The sequence below is a fragment of the Etheostoma cragini genome, chromosome 9, assembly GCF_013103735.1.
Source record: "Etheostoma cragini isolate CJK2018 chromosome 9, CSU_Ecrag_1.0, whole genome shotgun sequence".
In the NCBI taxonomy this organism is placed as follows: Eukaryota; Metazoa; Chordata; class Actinopteri; order Perciformes; family Percidae; genus Etheostoma; species Etheostoma cragini.
In genome coordinates, this window is record NC_048415.1 from 8,200,941 (window position 1) to 8,218,707 (window position 17,767).

The 17,767-nt window shown below is 39.9% G+C and overlaps 2 protein-coding genes across 2 annotated transcripts; one reads left to right on the forward strand and one right to left on the reverse strand.

The window, feature by feature from the left end:
* Nucleotides 1-2,917: 2,917 nt before the first annotated feature.
* Nucleotides 2,918-10,155, reverse strand: ushbp1 (Usher syndrome 1C binding protein 1). Its single transcript, XM_034882388.1, has 14 exons — nucleotides 9,972-10,155; nucleotides 8,787-9,010; nucleotides 8,447-8,583; nucleotides 7,983-8,146; nucleotides 7,437-7,625; nucleotides 7,093-7,340; nucleotides 6,234-6,374; nucleotides 5,999-6,087; nucleotides 5,744-5,879; nucleotides 5,268-5,457; nucleotides 4,577-4,735; nucleotides 3,868-3,965; nucleotides 3,427-3,549; nucleotides 2,918-3,306 (listed from the first exon to the last, which is right to left on the reverse strand). The coding sequence occupies exons 1-14, from the start codon at nucleotides 9,975-9,977 to the stop codon at nucleotides 3,141-3,143; spliced, it is 2,070 nt and encodes a 689-aa protein (XP_034738279.1). The 5' UTR covers nucleotides 9,978-10,155; the 3' UTR covers nucleotides 2,918-3,140.
* Nucleotides 10,156-10,866: 711 nt separating this feature from the next.
* On the forward strand, nucleotides 10,867-15,804 carry babam1 (BRISC and BRCA1 A complex member 1). Its single transcript, XM_034882179.1, has 9 exons — nucleotides 10,867-11,012; nucleotides 11,598-12,048; nucleotides 12,145-12,203; nucleotides 12,290-12,410; nucleotides 12,504-12,582; nucleotides 12,703-12,727; nucleotides 12,827-12,956; nucleotides 13,101-13,187; nucleotides 14,755-15,804. Exons 2-9 carry the CDS (start codon nucleotides 11,623-11,625, stop codon nucleotides 14,953-14,955), a joined length of 1,128 nt encoding a protein of 375 aa, XP_034738070.1. The 5' UTR covers nucleotides 10,867-11,012; nucleotides 11,598-11,622; the 3' UTR covers nucleotides 14,956-15,804.
* Nucleotides 15,805-17,767: the final 1,963 nt, after the last annotated feature.

Here is a 17,767-nt window from a genome sequence, read left to right on the forward strand (position 1 = left end):
ATTTTTATTGTGTTTTCAAATCTGGGAACATTATGTAACAGTGTAGCACAAAAACGACCTAATATTGAACAAAGAGTACAACTTAGACATATATACAAAGGCTATACATTATTATTTCCAATTATTACATATTTAAACCGTTCATTGATAATACAACATTTTTAATAAAAATATTGATGCATATAAACTATCCACTTTTACCCAATTTCTGTCTCTGCCAAAGGCTAACGGTGGATGCTACATTAGTTGCTTAACTAGCATAACACACCCTAATGTCCGACCAAGCTGTTAACGGTTGATTTGAATTGTGGGTAATGTCGCACCAGGTTTTGACAAGGCAGAAGAATGCATGGATAAAGATGAAAGAGATCATATCTTTATATGGTTATGCTGCATTTATTTTAATCCTGTTTTAAACCGTTCATTTTGAGTTTGTGGAGTGCTCTCTTGCTTTAAACTCTCCAAAAAAACTATGCTAATAATGTCTTTTTTGACACCCATTTCTTGTCATAAATCGTCAAAGCTGGCTTTAAATAAACCATTGTAGAGAAGTGGAAATACTGAAAGGCAGAGAGTGCAAGATGGGGAGAACTATGAAAGTGCTAAGAAGACAAATGAGCTGGCCATACATTTTGTGTACACATCAGTTATTGTCCTGGTCCCCATCCCCCTTCTCCGAGCTTTGTGAGTGCACGGCAGGTCGGGAGTGACTTTATACAATCAGCTTGCACGAACGGGAAAAAGGACATGTGCGCTTTCGAGGTCAGTCCCAAGATCCTCAGCGGGTTCAGTCCTTGAACCTGCCTCTCACATTCATGACAGCTGTTTCTCAGACATAAGGAATGTGTCTTGTGATGAGTGAGTCCTGTTAGAAAAGTTAGGCTTTGGATTCCTGTTCAGTTTATTGGTCAAAAAGGGTTGAAAAGGCAGAACTGACCATGTTTTCCATGTTTGACTACTTCCTTACTCTATATTTACCTCTCTAGAGCCAATGGATGACAGACAGCTGTATATATCATTGATTGGTTGACAATGTTCTTAGTTTAATATTTTAACATGGTAATATTTGCTAACCAACAATATGTGGATTTTTATATGAAGTAAAGGGATCCCCAACGTTCATCTTGAATAGGACATCATGTGTGCACTAAAATTCATGGCAAGCCATCCAATAGTTGTTGGGACATTTTGCTCAAAACCACAAATATCAGCCTCACTGTGGCACTAGACGAAAAGTCAGGGGATCACCAAAGTCAGTAGAATTCATCATCTGGGCACTATGGACATCTGAACAAAATTCCATTCAATCCGTTCAACAGTTAAGGAGATAAAGTGGGGTTCAAAAGTTTGGGCAGCCCATGTAAAAAATTGTATTAATGTGCATAAAGAAGCCAAAAAAAAGATGGAAAACTCTCCAAAAGGCATCAAATGACAGATTAGACATTTGTATTATGTGTCACAAAAAGTTACATTTTATTTCCATCATTTACACTTTCAAAATAACAGAAAACAAAAAAATTGCGTCTGCAAAAGTTTGGGCACCCTGCAGAGTTAATACAAGGTGATAAGGTATCACAGCTTGGAAACGCATCTTGTAGCCAGCCAAGAGTCTTTTGATTCTTGTTTGAGGTATCTTCACCCATTCTTCCTTACAATAGTCTTCCAGTTCTTTGAGATTTCTGGGCTGTCTGTTACGCACTGCTCTTTTAAGGTCTAACCATAGATTTTCAATTATGTTGAGGTCAGGAGATTGTGAAGGCCATGGCAAAACCTTCAGTTTACGCCTCTTGATGTATTCCACCGTGGATTTTGAGGTGTGTTTAGGATCATTATCCATTTGTAGAAGCCATCCTCTCTTTAACTACAGCTTTTTCACAGATGGCATCAAGTTAGCGTGCAAAATTTGCTGACATTTTATTGAATCAATTTTTCCTTCTACTTGTGAAATGTTCCCTGTGCCACTGGCTGCAATACCACCCCAAAGCATGATTGATCCACCGCCATGCTTAACAGTTGGACAGAGGTTCTTTTCATTAAATTCTGTGCCCTTTGTTCTCCAAACGTACCTTTGCTCATTGCAGCCAAAAAGTTATATTTTATCTCATTGGCTCACAGAACTTGTTTCCACATGCATCAGGCTTGTCTATTTGTTCATTTGCAAACTTCAAACGCTGATTTTTGTGGTGAGGACGTAAAAGAGGTTTTCATCTGATGACTCTTCCATGAAGACCATATATGTATGAGTATCTCTTTATAGTGGAATGGTGTACCACAACTCCAGTGTGTGCCAGGTCTTTCTGGATGGATCGGGCAGTCAAACGTGGGTTTTGACTTGCTTTTCTCACAATCTTGCAAGCTGTTCTGTCTGATATTTTTCTTGGTCTTCCAGATCTTCCTTTTAAATTCCACTGTTCCTGATGACTGCCATTTCTTAATTACATTCCGAACAGAGGATATTGGCATCTGAAAACCCTTTGCTATCTTCTTATAGCCTTCTCCTGCTTTGTGAGCGTCAACTATTTTCAGTTTTCTAGACAACTGCTTAGAAGAACCCATGGTGCTGATTGTTGGGGCCAGGTCAGATGAGTGTGGGCATTTAAAACCTTAAGATTGACATCACCTGGTCTTTCCAGACGATGATTGATAACAATCCATGACACTGTCAGGTCTCAGCTTTCCAAAGGGGGCGGTGCATGCTATAAACTCTACAGGGTGCCCAAACATTTGCAGGCACCATCTTTTTTTACTGTTATTTTGAAAGTGTAAATGATGGAAATAAAATCTGACTTTTGTGACATATTATACGAATGTCTAATCTGTCATTTGATGCCTTTTGGAGATTTTTCCATCTTTCCTTGGCTTCCTTATGCTCATTAATAAAAATTTTTACCTGGGATGCCCAAACATTCGAGCCCCACTGTATACAGTCTTGACCAAAGTGGTGGGCCAACATTTCTAATCATATATTCAAGCTGCTAGCATGGCTAAGAGATTATGCAACGATGAGGCTACATCGTGAGGTACACTCTGAATGGTGTACAGCATATGAGGGACTTGGATTTAAGAGGGCAGTCCATTGTAGTCTATGTGGATAAACTTGACACAAATGAGGCTGATTCTTTGACTGAAGAGTCACGGGATCACAGAACAGTCTCTTCCCTCCTCCACTCCAAGGCTTCCCCTGCAGCTTTGTGAGCTCCACTCTGGTGGTGGTGACTCCCTGTCATGGCCGCCACTTTCTGCTCCAGCCTCCAAACTTGCTCCCGGTACTTCCTGCGAATCTGCCGGTACGAACTCAAGGCTTTACTGGAATGGAAGACACCCAGCAGCAAGATACAATTTAATACACTCACATTACAAAGGACACTACAGAACTAATACTTTTTAGCTTTAGCTGTAGATGCAGAAAGATGATGATGAACTTACCTGTGAGCTTGTGTGAGCCGAGCAATCTGCTCTCCATTGTCCCTCCTGTGCGGGGTGCTGTCTGACAGAGCTGTGTTAAGTGAATCTTGGACAAAAGCCAGTCTCTTCTTAAGGGCTTGTTCTCTGAAAACGACAAGCAAGATTAGATGAGAGAAGGGAAAATATGCCAGTCTGTCCATTTTGCATACTTTATTGGGCCTACGGTAACATGTGGGCGGCCTAAAAACTTATCCATACCTTTATAGTGCATTACATTTGATAATTTGCCAGGTTACCCTGTTAAGCCACTTTAAAAGACTAAAATTTGAACATATTATATGTAAAAGCTCTCTAATATGTGCTTTTACTAATAGTATTTTGCAGAAAAGTATTTAATTTGCAATGTTATTGCTATTCTTTAAACATTTGACTGCAGTTTATAGAGAAACGACAGTGTCTCACCTTTGCAGGACGGCCTGCAGCTCTTTCAGAATGGGTCTGGTTCTAGGATCAGCGATGTCCCCATCACTTCCCAGTTCAGCCACATTTTCACAGAGCTTCTGAAACACAACATTAAATTCTTATTATTTTTCAAGCTCAATAGCTGTTCCCCATTCAATTCTTAACAAACATGTATACATTTATCTAAAGCTGCGTCACAGTGTTGTTTTAAAGGCCTGAAGGGATAAACCTATCCAAAAAACAATTTAAAAAAAAAAGTAAAATACATCTACTTTAATGTAGCAGAGATGTTGTCCCCCCCCCCATTATTTTCTTATTAATCCCCTTGGAACCCCTCATATTCATCTATCTTCAAATCTCCTTGCAGCCATTGTTTCTGCAACCCTGTGACTACAGTACATAGACAGAAAGCTGTGTTGACTTTAAGTAGCTTTGCTTTCTCGTTTGACAATGACAGAGTAGTGTGGTGTGGTATAAATCTGTGCTGCAGCAACAGTACAGCCCAGCAGAAGACCTTGTGGAACCAAAATATCCCTCTTGGCCTGGAGGGATTCTGCTTTGGTAGATATGTGATTTCCCATGTGGTACATCCAGATTTGAATCGGGTCTGCCACAGTAGACCAACGTCCTGCTCCCTCTTGTTCATTTCACCTTGACTTTGTATTATTCGAAAAATAGTCTCTGTTGCTGCTGTAGAACTCTGTCCTACCTGTTGTTCGGTCTTACGATCCTCCATCTCTTCTCTGAGGCGTTCTGGTGCAAAAGCTCCAGCTGATTCTTGGGCCTTCTGGGCCATAAAACCCCACTCCAAACACCTCAGCTCTTTCTCCTTGAGTCGGATTAGAGCTCGCAGATCTGACATCTCCTCCTGAAAAATTAAATCCATGAACCATAGTATATGAAGAGTTGAACGCAGATACAGCATAAGAAAACTAATACGTGTGAAGTTGTGTTAAAAGCCCAAGATGCAGACATTTTATCACAACCACCAGGTTTTACTTCCAATTTAAGGCTTTTGTGGAATGTGTGATATTTACATGATTTCCTGTATTGGTCTTGTATTGGTATTGGTAATCCTAGGTTTTTAATAATGAGTTTTAGAGCGGCTAGTTGGTGGATTTAGAGAAGGCGAGTCATTTCCCCCGTTTCTTTTAAATTTTAAACTTTAATAAATGCTTTACCAGTTTCAGACCTCACTGAGGATCTGCCACTAGTTTCTTGTTCTGCTGCACTGAATGTGAGCTAGCTTAATGTTATGTTTTAAAATAAAGATTTGTTACCTTAAACAATTCACAAAAGCTACTTCTATCTGATGATCTTTTTGCATGAAAGGTTTTGGCAGTTGTTTTCAATTTCAAATCTTGATTTTTGAATCATAAATTAGAACACACAGCTCCTACCCTGACAGAGATGAGTTCATAGAAGAGAGAAGCCTTCTCTTTTTTTGTATCAGCCAGGTGACCAGTTTCGGGGCTCATTTTCCCCTCAACTCCTGGACTCGGTTTAGGAAGACAAATGGCCGCCCGCTCCCTCTTCAGGCGCTCAATTTGCTGACGGAGAACAGCCTCTCGCCCCACCAGCTCAGGTGTCCTGTGGGATTACAGGTAGTGAGTGAACTGACCTGGCAAAAACGTGGTCCCAGAAATGACAACTTTTGAATTCAAATGTTCATCAATATTGTCACACATCATTGAGTCATACCTGATTGCTTTTAAAATATTTAGTTAATAGCATGTAGATCTTTGGTGGTGGAAGAGAAAGATACATGCAATATTTGCAATCTTTTTGCTATTCCAATATTTCAATATTGACACATTTTCCTTTACCCATTTCTATTACTGTGCTTGAATGTACAAAGAGCCCTTTCCCACGTCACCTGTGCCCTGTGTGACTCTTTGTTTCCGTCCCCTCTGTGACTCCGGCTGTTGAGAAGGAGGTGGACAGCTCCTCGGTTCCCATTTTTACGAGCTGAGCTGATTGACCGTCTGGCTGCTGGCTTTCACCAACCACCTCTGACGAAAGGAAAACTGTCAGTCCGACTGTGTGTATCAGTGACATGCATACCTGTTGTATATACAAGTGAACATGTGCACTGACTTGTAAGCAGTACTAAAACATGGTATTCAAACACCTGCTGAGTCTGTCTGCAGAGGAATGCTATGCTGCTTCTTGGCATCATAAAGTGACAGCAGCTCGCTGTAGGCCTCTTCACACTCCTCACTGTCAATCACAACCACAAAGACAAAATACAACCTGAGACGAAGCTAGATTAAAACTGTTGGATTGCTGACCTGTGCACATTCATTTTTTTGAATGTCCTTGAATGTTCCTTGTGCTTGTATGTCAGCTTTGTTTTATGTGTGTACCAGTAGCTGAGAGCCATCTGCAGGGCAGAGCAGTTAGCTTCAAGTCTGTGTAGTGTAATACTGATCTTTTCGGACTCTCCCTTCGTTTGCTCCAGAGCTGCAGTCAGCCGTTCATTTCTGGCCCTCAGCCGCTCAATGCACCTGGAATAGTGAGAGAATGAAGAGGTTAAAAGAAAAAACATTTGTTCCATGATGAGTTTTCATAAATTATGCAAATAATCATTCTTGAGATAATGCTCAACCAAATAATAGCTGGTTTCCAGCTACTTAGATAGTCAATGTAGCCATGCTAACTTATATTATCTAGCTTGCATGTTGTTGAAAGGTCAATAGGTCATAACTATCAGAGACCACAAGTCAAACAACTTTTAGTCAAAATACAGATCAAAATGTTATCAGAAAAATATAAAGAACAGTGTTTTGCCAATTATTCATGACATGAATCGTAGAAGATCACTTGGAAAACTAGCTGACCTAATTATCTTATTGTTTTGTGTCAGGCCTGAATATACTGATATGTTGACAAAAAAAAAACTGTCTGCATAATTCATAATTTTGTCATGCTCTACACAATACTGTGTGTGGGAGTGTCTGCACCTTTGTCTTGGTATAAATAGAACAAAATCAATCAATATACCAATATAGAGTCGATATACTAGTTCAGTAACTGTATACAAACAGTAACAAAGAGACAACCACTGTCATTACATTTTGACTTATTTATAATGTTTGTTGCCTGATGTAGTGTTACTGGACCAAAACATAGCTGTTCAATAAATTTAATGTAAGTGTTTGACAGTGTACTGCGGCAGAATTTTGCTACCCTGGGACATCCTGAACAGCTCTTCCTCAGACTCACCTGTTCAGTCGTTCTGTCTCAGACTCCAGGCTGATGGGGCTACGACAAGGACTACATGAGTTACCAGAGCCTACTGGAGAACTATCCTCACCCACAGACAGAGGTGTTACAGCTCTGGCTGCTCTTCTGTAGAGTAACGGTGAACAAGGGAAGGGAGGAGAAGCCCGGTCTGGACTAAGAGCCCCTGCAGTGGGCCGATAGGAAGGAGAGCAATTGCCTGGCCTCCAGGCCTTATGGAGACCAACCAGCTAAGAGACAAGAGAAAGGGTGCAACATTTATTTTAAGTTTTTGAACTCATAAATTCTGTTGAATTACAAAATGTGTACCACACCCTCTCTTCTACCTTGTTCTTCTCCTCCTCCATCTGGCTGACAGTGCTTTGTGCTCTCTCCAGCTCCTCCTGGGGACTCTGAAAGGTGCATCTGAGAGCAGAGTCTCGCTTCTCCAGATCCAGTTTGGCCTCCTGATACTGTTTTTTTGGCAGGCCTGGTGGGCATGAAATCCCAAACTCTATTTCCATCTCCTCCAATATCTGTAACCAGTGAGTCAAAATTACTGAAGGGCTGGTGGAGGTCTAAAGATTTCCTGAACAATTACATATTTTTCTCTCAATTTGATTCATTAAAATCCAGAAAGAAACAGCAAGGCTTGATCTTTTCATGACATTTTTTGGAAGTAATAATATTTAATTATTTATATTATATTATATATTTATATTCTGAGTTAGATTCTTTAGATCAATTCTTTAGATTCTTTAGATTCTTTAGTTGATAATGCAAAATGTGTCAGTAAACTTGACCTAACATTAGGTTTTGTCGGAATTTGCAGCTGTGATAACAAAAGTTCAGATACATCAAAGAATCATGAGACTTTGTTACAGTTTTAATACCTGAGTGGCCTTAACCCAGCTCTCCTGGGCTGCTCTCAGATGCTCTCTGTGTTTGTCTTGATCAGAAGCTGTTATGGGGGCAGCCCAGGACCTTTTACAGCTGACAGAGTCCTCTACTGATGTTAAAACCTCCTGGAGTTTAGTCCACACTACACCATCGCCCCCTAGTGGATGAAAGGTAGAGGTGCAAATGATGATGTTGGACAAAGTAAGTGGTAGAAGAAAACACCGTCTATAAATGAAAAAAAAAACTTCTTTTAGCTTGTGTTTAAATTGCTTGTTTTTTCTCAAGATACTTGTTGTCTTTTACAGACAACAGAGTGAATATTAGAAATGATACATCAACGGTTCTTTTGGACACACTTTATTGTCCTGCCCAATTGGAGGACAGATCCCCTACATGCAGCACAGGTGCTCAGCATCCAGAAAAAAATGTAAGTCATGTGAAATGTGTTGGTGCCAACCTCTGTCAGTTAGAGGAGGTTTAGAAGTGGCAGCACAGGCAGTCTTCCTCTCTTGGCTGCTTCTGGCCACCCTGTGGGAAAGGAGGTCTGGAACTAGAGGCCTGGAGTGTCCTGGTGGTCTCAGGTCCCCTGGTTCACTGCAGAGTACCAGCAGCATTAACATTATTGCTAGTGAATACCACTGTGTGTATTTTGAGACAAGGTATAAGCGGACCAACATATCATTTATTGACTGAAAAATGTGAAAGAAGAAAAGACAAACATGGTTCAAAATATTTCTTTCTAGGGAAGCCAAATACATTTATTCAGATCAATGTTATCATGTTTGGAGCAACATTACCTTGGTGCCTTTAATGATCCCATCTTCTTGTTCAGTTCAGCAATGATGCTAAGCAATGTGCCCACGTCAGCCTCACACTGAGCCAGTTCTGCTGGCGAAGGTTCGAGGTTTGCTGTGGGCTCAGAACCCTCAGGGTCAAGGGTTATATGGTGGACGGAGGTCATCAACTCCCTGTCCCTCCCTGACCCAGCATCCAGGCTGTCACATCGAACCAGACAAGAATCCTGTAGACACATGAAGTGTTTGGATTGTTAGAAAATAGTTTACCTTATTTGAGTCATTATTTTAGCTTATCCCTATGAAGCAAATTATTTTTTTTCCCATTCAGTCCTACTCATATGTAACAATAAAAAACACACAATGTGTGTATGTTCTTTCTGCCTGTTAATAACCCCCCTCCATTAAAGAGCTTATAATGTGTTAAGCTCTTGAACCAGACATTGTTGCTGCACTGTTTAGCGGCTATTGTTTTGAGCAGCGGAAAAGAAGGAAACTAAAACATCCTGAGATCCAACTTCCTGCCTAGCAAATATTTGTGGACCAAAATTTTTGTAGCACACAAACAATGTTGGATAAATTAAATCAGAATAAGGTGTTTCTCCTTTATTTGTTTATATGATGCCTAAGAATATGTGAAAATTACAATTTGGAACGGCTATCTATTGAGCATGCGATAGTTGGGAAAATAGTTTAAATTCCTTCTCCAGCCAGTAAGACATCCACTACACCCGCCTCCTCCTACTCAGAGTCTCAGGAAGGCTATCCAAGCATGCACTAGGCACAAGGCAAAGAAAAACCTTGGATAGGTCCACAGAAAAACACTCTTTCTTCAATTTCTGGCAATTTAAAGTTTCAAATCCAGTCCCACAATACAATGTGGAAAGGATCTCACTCATGTAATGTATAAATATAATAATACATTGATGCCACTTGGTTAGCGATATTACTCCCTAAACATCCTTACTTGTAATCAAAATCTGGTTTTATGGCAATGCAACCTGCTGTAGTGCTGAATAAACATTTAGTTTGTAGATCTTGTTTGAAGACAAAGTGCATCATCTTAGAAAGCCATTTCACAGATGATTGGGGTTTAAACTCTTTTGCCAAATTTACACAAATAACATGTAATGGTCCAAGCCATGCAACACCCCGTATGATAATTGAGACAAACAGTGACATACTTACCTCCATAACTCTTTATCTTGATGTCAGTAGCCGTGATTTAGTTTTTGTTGAGGCTGTTCACCGCCATTAAACATTTGACAAAACAAGAGGACGTTTTCTTCAGTACTATTTTTGTGTTATTATATTTTCCAATAGTCAGTCAGTCACTGCTGCAGTGCTCGCTGCATGTCTGCCCAACAGTGTTTAGTGTGATGAGTGAGGTAAGTGGAAAACATTCAGAAAGTCATCCCCACCCATTCCCCGTCACTTTGTGTCCTTTCCTGTTTTGTCCAAATATAGCTTCCCTGTCTTTTTTAATAGCAGACTATGAGTAAACTCTGGATACATACTGTAGATGCTCTTCGAAACAATGACAAAATAAATGTACTATGATGTTATTTCATTTGAAAAAATTAATGAAGTTACAATCAATTTGGACCATGACACTGACTTAACAGACATGTGAAATTGTGTTGTGTTTTCTGTCTGTTGACAGCAAGTGCAGTTTCTGCTGAATTAATTTACAATGAAAGTATTGAGCCAGATTCTGCAGAATTGTGCTAAAAACTAAACATGAATTATAGATCAATTCAACACCAGCTTTTAACGTAGGGATGTGTTTTAATACACAACACCATATTTGGTCATCCTGGTGAGTCAGGCAATAAAGTGGAAGATGTTACAGAGAGAAATGATTATTCACTACCTCAAGCCTTTTCTTTTTCACGAAAATAGTAACAAAATAAGTACATTTTAAACATAGTCCTCCAAGAATGCTAATCTGCTATATTGTTTTCACGACTACAATTACCGCTACAATTCCGACAAGAAAAAGAGTAAGAAAAAAGGCAGAAAAATGTAACCTTTTCATTTTTTTTTCTTCATTTTTATCATTGAACTCTATTACCCACAATGCTATGACACTTAGCAGTTCCTGCATTGGTCATTTCCGGTAAGGGAGTTTGCCATCAAAACAAATGTTAGCTCGTCGTTGAAATATTTTGCAACTTTGAACGAGTTTCACTTTATTGGACTCCTAGAAGTTTTGCAGTTCCTTATCACGTAAGTATACCTGATCACTTTAACACAAAACAGTTCGTACGTTTCGTCTCGTCTGCTTTGCTCTAATTTCTCTTGAAGCTAATGCTAACAGCTCACATTGCTACTGCGCTGTCATTAAACATCACCTGTGTTAGCTCCATGGACTCTGGCTTTCTTGACGCATAATTGATGCATTTCTAACTAAACTATCCATCCTATGAAGATAAAACACTTCAGTCTTTGTTATTCCGGTTAGCTTCATACTGTACCTTTCGTTCATACAGACAGAATTGTAGCTTTACAATCCATTTCCTAAGTTAATATAGAAAGTGGAGGTAATTCCGAGATTCGTGCAGCTTTCTTTCGCCCATGGTACGATCTGTGTTGAACTTTTAAAGAGGCTCTTGTTTTTATTTTTATTTTTAGCATTTATAGAAAGTTTTGGTGACCAATTGGTCGATATAATATACATTTTAGTATATGTGGATGTCAGTCACAGTTGCAGTTAAGTACAAAGTAAATTCTTTTTTCAAATGTGTTAATAGTTCCGCTTCATGGATAAACTAAATTGCTACCCAGTCAAACTCATCCTCCCTACTTCCTTAGCAACCCGTATCTTAGCAACCAATCCATGGAGACGCCGGTGTCCGGCCCAGCAGATGGAGAGGAGCGTTTGGTGGAGCTGCGACCTCGGACACGCTCCAACCCTGAAGGTGCTGAGGATCGTCGGAGCAGCACGGGCAGCCTTGGAGGAAACAGTAACCCCAACATATCTCAGCCAGCTGTGGGGAGTCGTGTTGAGGGCGAGGGCGAAGCTTCAACCAGCGACAGTGCTCCCAGTTCCACCACCGCAACTGTCTCAGCCGCTGCAGCTCAGACTGTAGCCCCTGTTGCAGTAGTAGCTGCAGTCAGTGCCACAATGCCTCTTTCCACTGTTTCTGTTGCTGCCAAAGAGAGGCCAAAGCCCACGCAGCAACAGCCCACATTGACTGCCCCCATCCCTCCACCAGCAGAGTACCAGCTTAGAGTTCCACGTGTCAACTGTCCAGAGAAAGTGGTAGGCTCAGAAAAACAGTTCTGATTTATGTTTCACATAAAAATGAAGCCTTACTTTCACCTTAAGGCTTATTCTATCTGGTTTTCCTTGTGGCAGATAATCTGCTTAGACCTTTCCGAAGAGATGTCATTGCCAAAGTTGGAGTCATTTAACGGGTAAGCTACAACAAAATAACCTTTTATTCCTCAGTGCTCGCAATTTATTTTTCACCTCGGCCTAATTTGTCTGTTTTTCTATTTAGGTCTAAAACAAATGCCTTGAACATATCCCAGAAAATGATTGAGATGTTTGTCAGAACTAAACACAAGATTGACAAACGGCATGAGTTTGCACTTGTAGTAGTCAATGATGACGCTCTCTGGGTGAGTACATGAATAGTTTAATCCGCTCCAAATATTAGTTACAGTTTTGTAGAATATGTTTCCTCTTCTCATGTGTTTGTTTATGTGCCCCAGTTGTCAGGCTTCACCTCTGACCCCAGGGAGCTCTGCAGCTGTCTGTATGATCTTGAGACCAATGTGTGCGAGTCCTTCAGTATCCTTTCTTTCAAAACTAAGTCATTAACAATGAAGATACTTTTCCTACTATAAAGCAAAACATAGGACATGAAATCAATTCTAGGTGTCACATTGTAACCTTAACTGTCCTCTGTAGACCTTGAAGATCTTCTTAATGTAATGTAAGTCCTGTCTGATTATAAACCTTTTTTGGTCTCTTACAATACATGAAACGTTATATAGAGGTGTTTAATGACGGTAATCTCTCGTCGTCGTTGCAGTCGTCAGAAGATCGAGCTGCCGTCAATGGACAACGTTCAGACCATCCCTCCTCCATATGTGGTGCGGACTGTGCTCATCTACAGCCGTAATGCAGGACAGCTTCAGTTCACCCCTTCAGAGGCTGTTGGTGTAAGTCTTTATTTGAGTAACTTTTTTTTTATGTAAATGTGATTTCCATCCAGAAAATGTTCTTTCTTGTGTTTTTGGCTGCTTTGAGCACAGTGCATTCATTTTACATTAAAGTGATGGTCTTGTTCTTGTGTCCTGCCACAGAAAATGCTGCAATCTCCATATTTTTTCTTTGATGTTGTCTACCTACACAATGGGGCGGAGGAGCAGGGAGATGATACCAGCTGGAGGGTGAGTGAATACACTGATGAAGAAACAATGGCTGCGGTCAAATAGTCAATTTCTACATCAACTTCTACGTTGTTTCCTAACAGAGTGAAACAACGTAGAAATAGGTAAGCGGCAGCCATGATAAGAGCTGTTTGAATTGGAAAAGGTGCTTCAATGCTTCCTTTATCATCACCTTCAGCCTTTGATACACTGGACTATCCTTAACAAAAGAAAAGGAGATAATACTGTCCCACAAGTTCTTGGGGCAACATCATAAAGCGACACAACAGCATTTGGCTGATCTATATTCAGAATATTAAGTGCCGGCTGTAACCCTGTACACACCGTGCATACATCTTATTTTCTTTGAGACATAGCAACCCAACTAATAACAATGATTATGTACTGTATGGCACTGTTTGAGTGGTTTAATAAATTGGTTAATGAAAGTACTTTATCTCGTCTCCAGCATGCAAAATTACAATGAACGTGCATGCAGAACTGTGAATGAAGGGGTCGCTGAATCCACAGCAGCACGCCGGACATTGGTTTCATTTTAACCCAGAGCAATGTCCAAAACATGTTAACCTGTTCGCCCCTCAGTGGTCTATTTTAAAATAGGTTTTGTTGAAAGCCACTACAGACATATTACTACATTATTTTGACCATGTGTGAAAGTAAAAATATTATGTGACAATGCATGGATCAGATTTGACCGCATCCGATTCAATTGCCTTAAATCATCCACCCACACCCACCCAAATAAGTTCTTTTCACTCCCCCTCTACAGTCTCTGTAGGCTACTCTTTTTTTAATTGATGTATTGTAGTGACGTATGAGTGTTTTCTTTAAAGAGTTACTGAATGATGAGAGAGACTGCTTTTAGTAACTGTAACTGTTTCCAAGCACGCAGTAATGCCACTGCAGCTAATATCATTAACTTGTCGCCTAATCCATTTTGATTGTGTACCAGGACGTATGCTGTAGCGTGGTTCAAGTTCATTTGGTCTGTTGTATTGTTAATGTTAATCTGCTAAACTAGAGAGTTAATCTAGCTCTCTCACAGCTGCAGCTGAGGCTGACTGAGACGGACTGGAGCTGTGATTATGACTATAGTTATGGAATGGCTTTAATTTGGCCGTTGCCACTGTGATTGTAGCTGGGCTTTGGTTGTCGTGTTTATGGCTGTGACACATCATTTTGTAAAGGTGTAGCACAGACTATACCCAGGGGTTGTGTGTGCAGTAAATTGATGGTCATGCAGGCTAAGCATTGTATTGAAGCTTTTGTATTCTTGAACTCCTGTTGTGTTGGTAAATACATCTGTAGAATGTGATAGAAGCACCACAGGTTCAGATCATATATGGCTTAACGGTGCTTTCTTGGTTAATGTTGAAATGGATCTGTTTCATTTTTATGCTGAAGCCATTTCCATAGCATCATAGATTCAACCACAAATGGAGCCGTAGTCGGAGCAATAACCAGATCCACAGAGACAGCTTCAACCACCACAGCCAGGCAGACAAAAATTCAAACGTGACCCTTTGGGGGCTCCATTTCAACTGTGTGGTATGTTTTCTGTCTGCAGGACAACTACACCTCTTTCTGCAACCTGGACTCAAAGGGCATGTGCTATCGCTTTGAGGTTTCCCTGAGTGGACCCGCCATCGAGCTGCACAACTGCATGGCCAAACTTCTGGCTCACCCTTTACAGAGACCTTTCCAGAGCCACGCGTCTTACAGCCTTCTGGAGGGGGAAGACCCCCGGGACACTGAGGCAACGGTGTAAAAAGGGCACACTTATAAAGCCTTGTTTCTCCGTGAAAGTCACACTCTGTAGTTTATTAGATAGGGCAAGGGTTTTCCAAGTACACCTTATTACTGAGGGGTTTTCCATCTACTGCTATAAAGCAATCATTTTTAAGAATATTTGGGAAAACCATGTGTAGTTGTAAAGAAACAAGAGGGTTTAAGTAGGTTACCAATAACTCAATCATTGTGTTTCCATAAAAGAATGAGTGAGTCATTGATTGTTCTAATTTTTCCTGATGATGTTAGCTGTAAACTGCTGGAGGTCTCCTTGGGGATGAGGTGATGTCAGAGAATCCAGGAGCAGGACACAAGTAGGAGGAGAAGATTGAGAAAGAATAAAAAAAGGAAGATGGTTAAAGCACCAGGCTATGTTAAAGTCACTCCCTCCCCATTTGAACATTCTTTCAAATCTTAGACCTGATCTGTTTCTTAGTCTTAAAGGGGAATCAGTGCAAGAATGTGACAGTTTTTGATTGCTGGCCTTTTGAGAAAAACTGCAACACAATGCACTGAATCACAGAGTTCACTTCTGTATTTTTGCCTTCCCTTGTTGTTCGTAATTTCCACCTTTTGTTCCCTGTTTTAATGTATTTTCTATTTTATAATGGGTTGTTTTTAATCTTTCGTTCGTTTTTCACTCTTGTAACACAGACGATGAAAGAATGTACCGTAATATAGAAGCCCTCCTTTGACAATTATAACTGTGGCATTTGTGGATTGATTGTAGACAAAGGCCCCTCGTTATGCCAGTCTAGATGCACTTGAAACACATTGTACAGAAAAGCTTTTTGAAGCCAGTTCTGGATATTAAAAGGCATGAATCATATTTTTCATTTTCATATGTGCTTTCTAGGATTCATTTTCATATGTGGATTTTGTCAGGAGATGGCAGCAAAGTCCATTTAAAGATCTGAGCTAAATTCATAGGCATTGTCAAAAAGCTGCTGTGGTCCATGATGGTAGACAATAGTTACATTTTTGCATAGATACTACATCCAAGTGTCAGTATTGATAATTTATTTGAGCTTTTTTACTTTTGTTAACATTTTCTGCCTTAAATCTTCACTGTCAAGCTTCATCTTCTGTGTAACTCTGATATGACAGCATGGTAAAGCTGTTATCACAGCTTCGGTTGACAACCCTCTCTGTTATCCACCTATGACATGAGTATTACTTCAATGATATATTTTTTGGTCACCCTAAATGTAGACACATTTAGGTCAATTATCTTAAGAGGAGTTTGTACCTCAGTCTGTAACAGTTTAGTTTCCTGTTTTTCTTAAGAAGCTGATCCGATTTCTGACCTGACTCCTGATAGTCACTCATTTTCTGTCACTCTAACATACCATCATAAATTAGCTTTCTTTCCGGTGAGAACAGGTTTTCAGAGAGACAATGGGAAGCAGGAAAACCCCTGGGCTCAGAGGACCTTTCCCCTTTACACACTTCCCCAGAAGAGCTGGCTTTTCCCAACGTCATCACCGCAGATAACAGCGCGGGGGGATCCAGTGCGTCTGTACTGCAGGGGGGGATTTGTTATTCTCTTATCCCTGAAGAATGACAGGTCCCTATTGTTTTCATTCTTTCAATTCTCCACTGCCATGATTTCTTTCCGTACTTGCTTGGAACAGGATATGGTGGACCCACTTCTTTTTTTTTTGTATTTTCTGCTTTTACTCTTCATAGCTTACATTGTTCATCCACCACCAGGGGAGTATGATCAGGAATTCTTTAGCCTATTAATTTATTTAAATGTGGCACTGATGTGTGATCTTTCCTGGTTTCTTCTATATCACATGCAGACAGTGGTGTAAAATAACAAATTTAACTTTATACTTCTACTCCACTACATTTCAGAGGTAATATTTTTTATTTTTACTCCACTACATTATGTGACAGTTCGAAACTTGTTACTTTTTATGGTAAAGCTTTTACATATAAAATATGATTATCTTAAAACTACCATTACTCCTATGCTGGATACTACACTACACTACCTGGTCACATGTGAGCAAAGTATAAAGTAAGCAGGTCCTGACTTAGTTGATATTGTCTATTAGTGGTGCAAATATTTTAAAAGCAATTGTAATTAAACACATGGTGCACCTGGGGCTACTGGGGGCATGGAGTCCCAAGGAAATCGATCTGTATAAAATATATATAGCAATGCATAATGGTATTTGTTTACATTGTGATACTTTTACATAAGTAGAATCTTACTTCCACCACTGCGCAGAGTAAGCTGAATTATCTGTTCACCATTTGGTCATACTGTATTCATTTTATTATTACTTAATTAAAACAGTCACATGTCCATAACTGCATTGAAAGATTTGTTGAAATCATTCCCCGTTCATATTGGTTTTAAAAAGATCCCTTCTTAACTTGATTTTAATGTAAGTTATGAGGCATGAAATCCACAGTTGACTGCTGAAGCCTCATATTAGCATCATACTGTACGTTTTGAATTAATTTCTGCACAGAACGAGGACTGGATTTTGTCTCCTATCACTTACTGTACATTGGAAGCGCATTAAGTGGGGATGTTTTGGACAGTGTGTAACAGGAGGAATGATTACAGCCAGAAAAACCTGTTTCAGTGTAAAAAGAAGAAAAAAGATGATGTGAATACCTGACTTTTGTTCAAAGGAAACCTATGCTATAATTACATCAATGTTAACATTTTTATAATGTTTCTTGCCTAAATTCTCTAAAATACAGAGGAGCTTACATGCACAAGACAAAAGCAGACAAGCAAATACTGAGAGTCTAGATTTTTAAATCAGGAG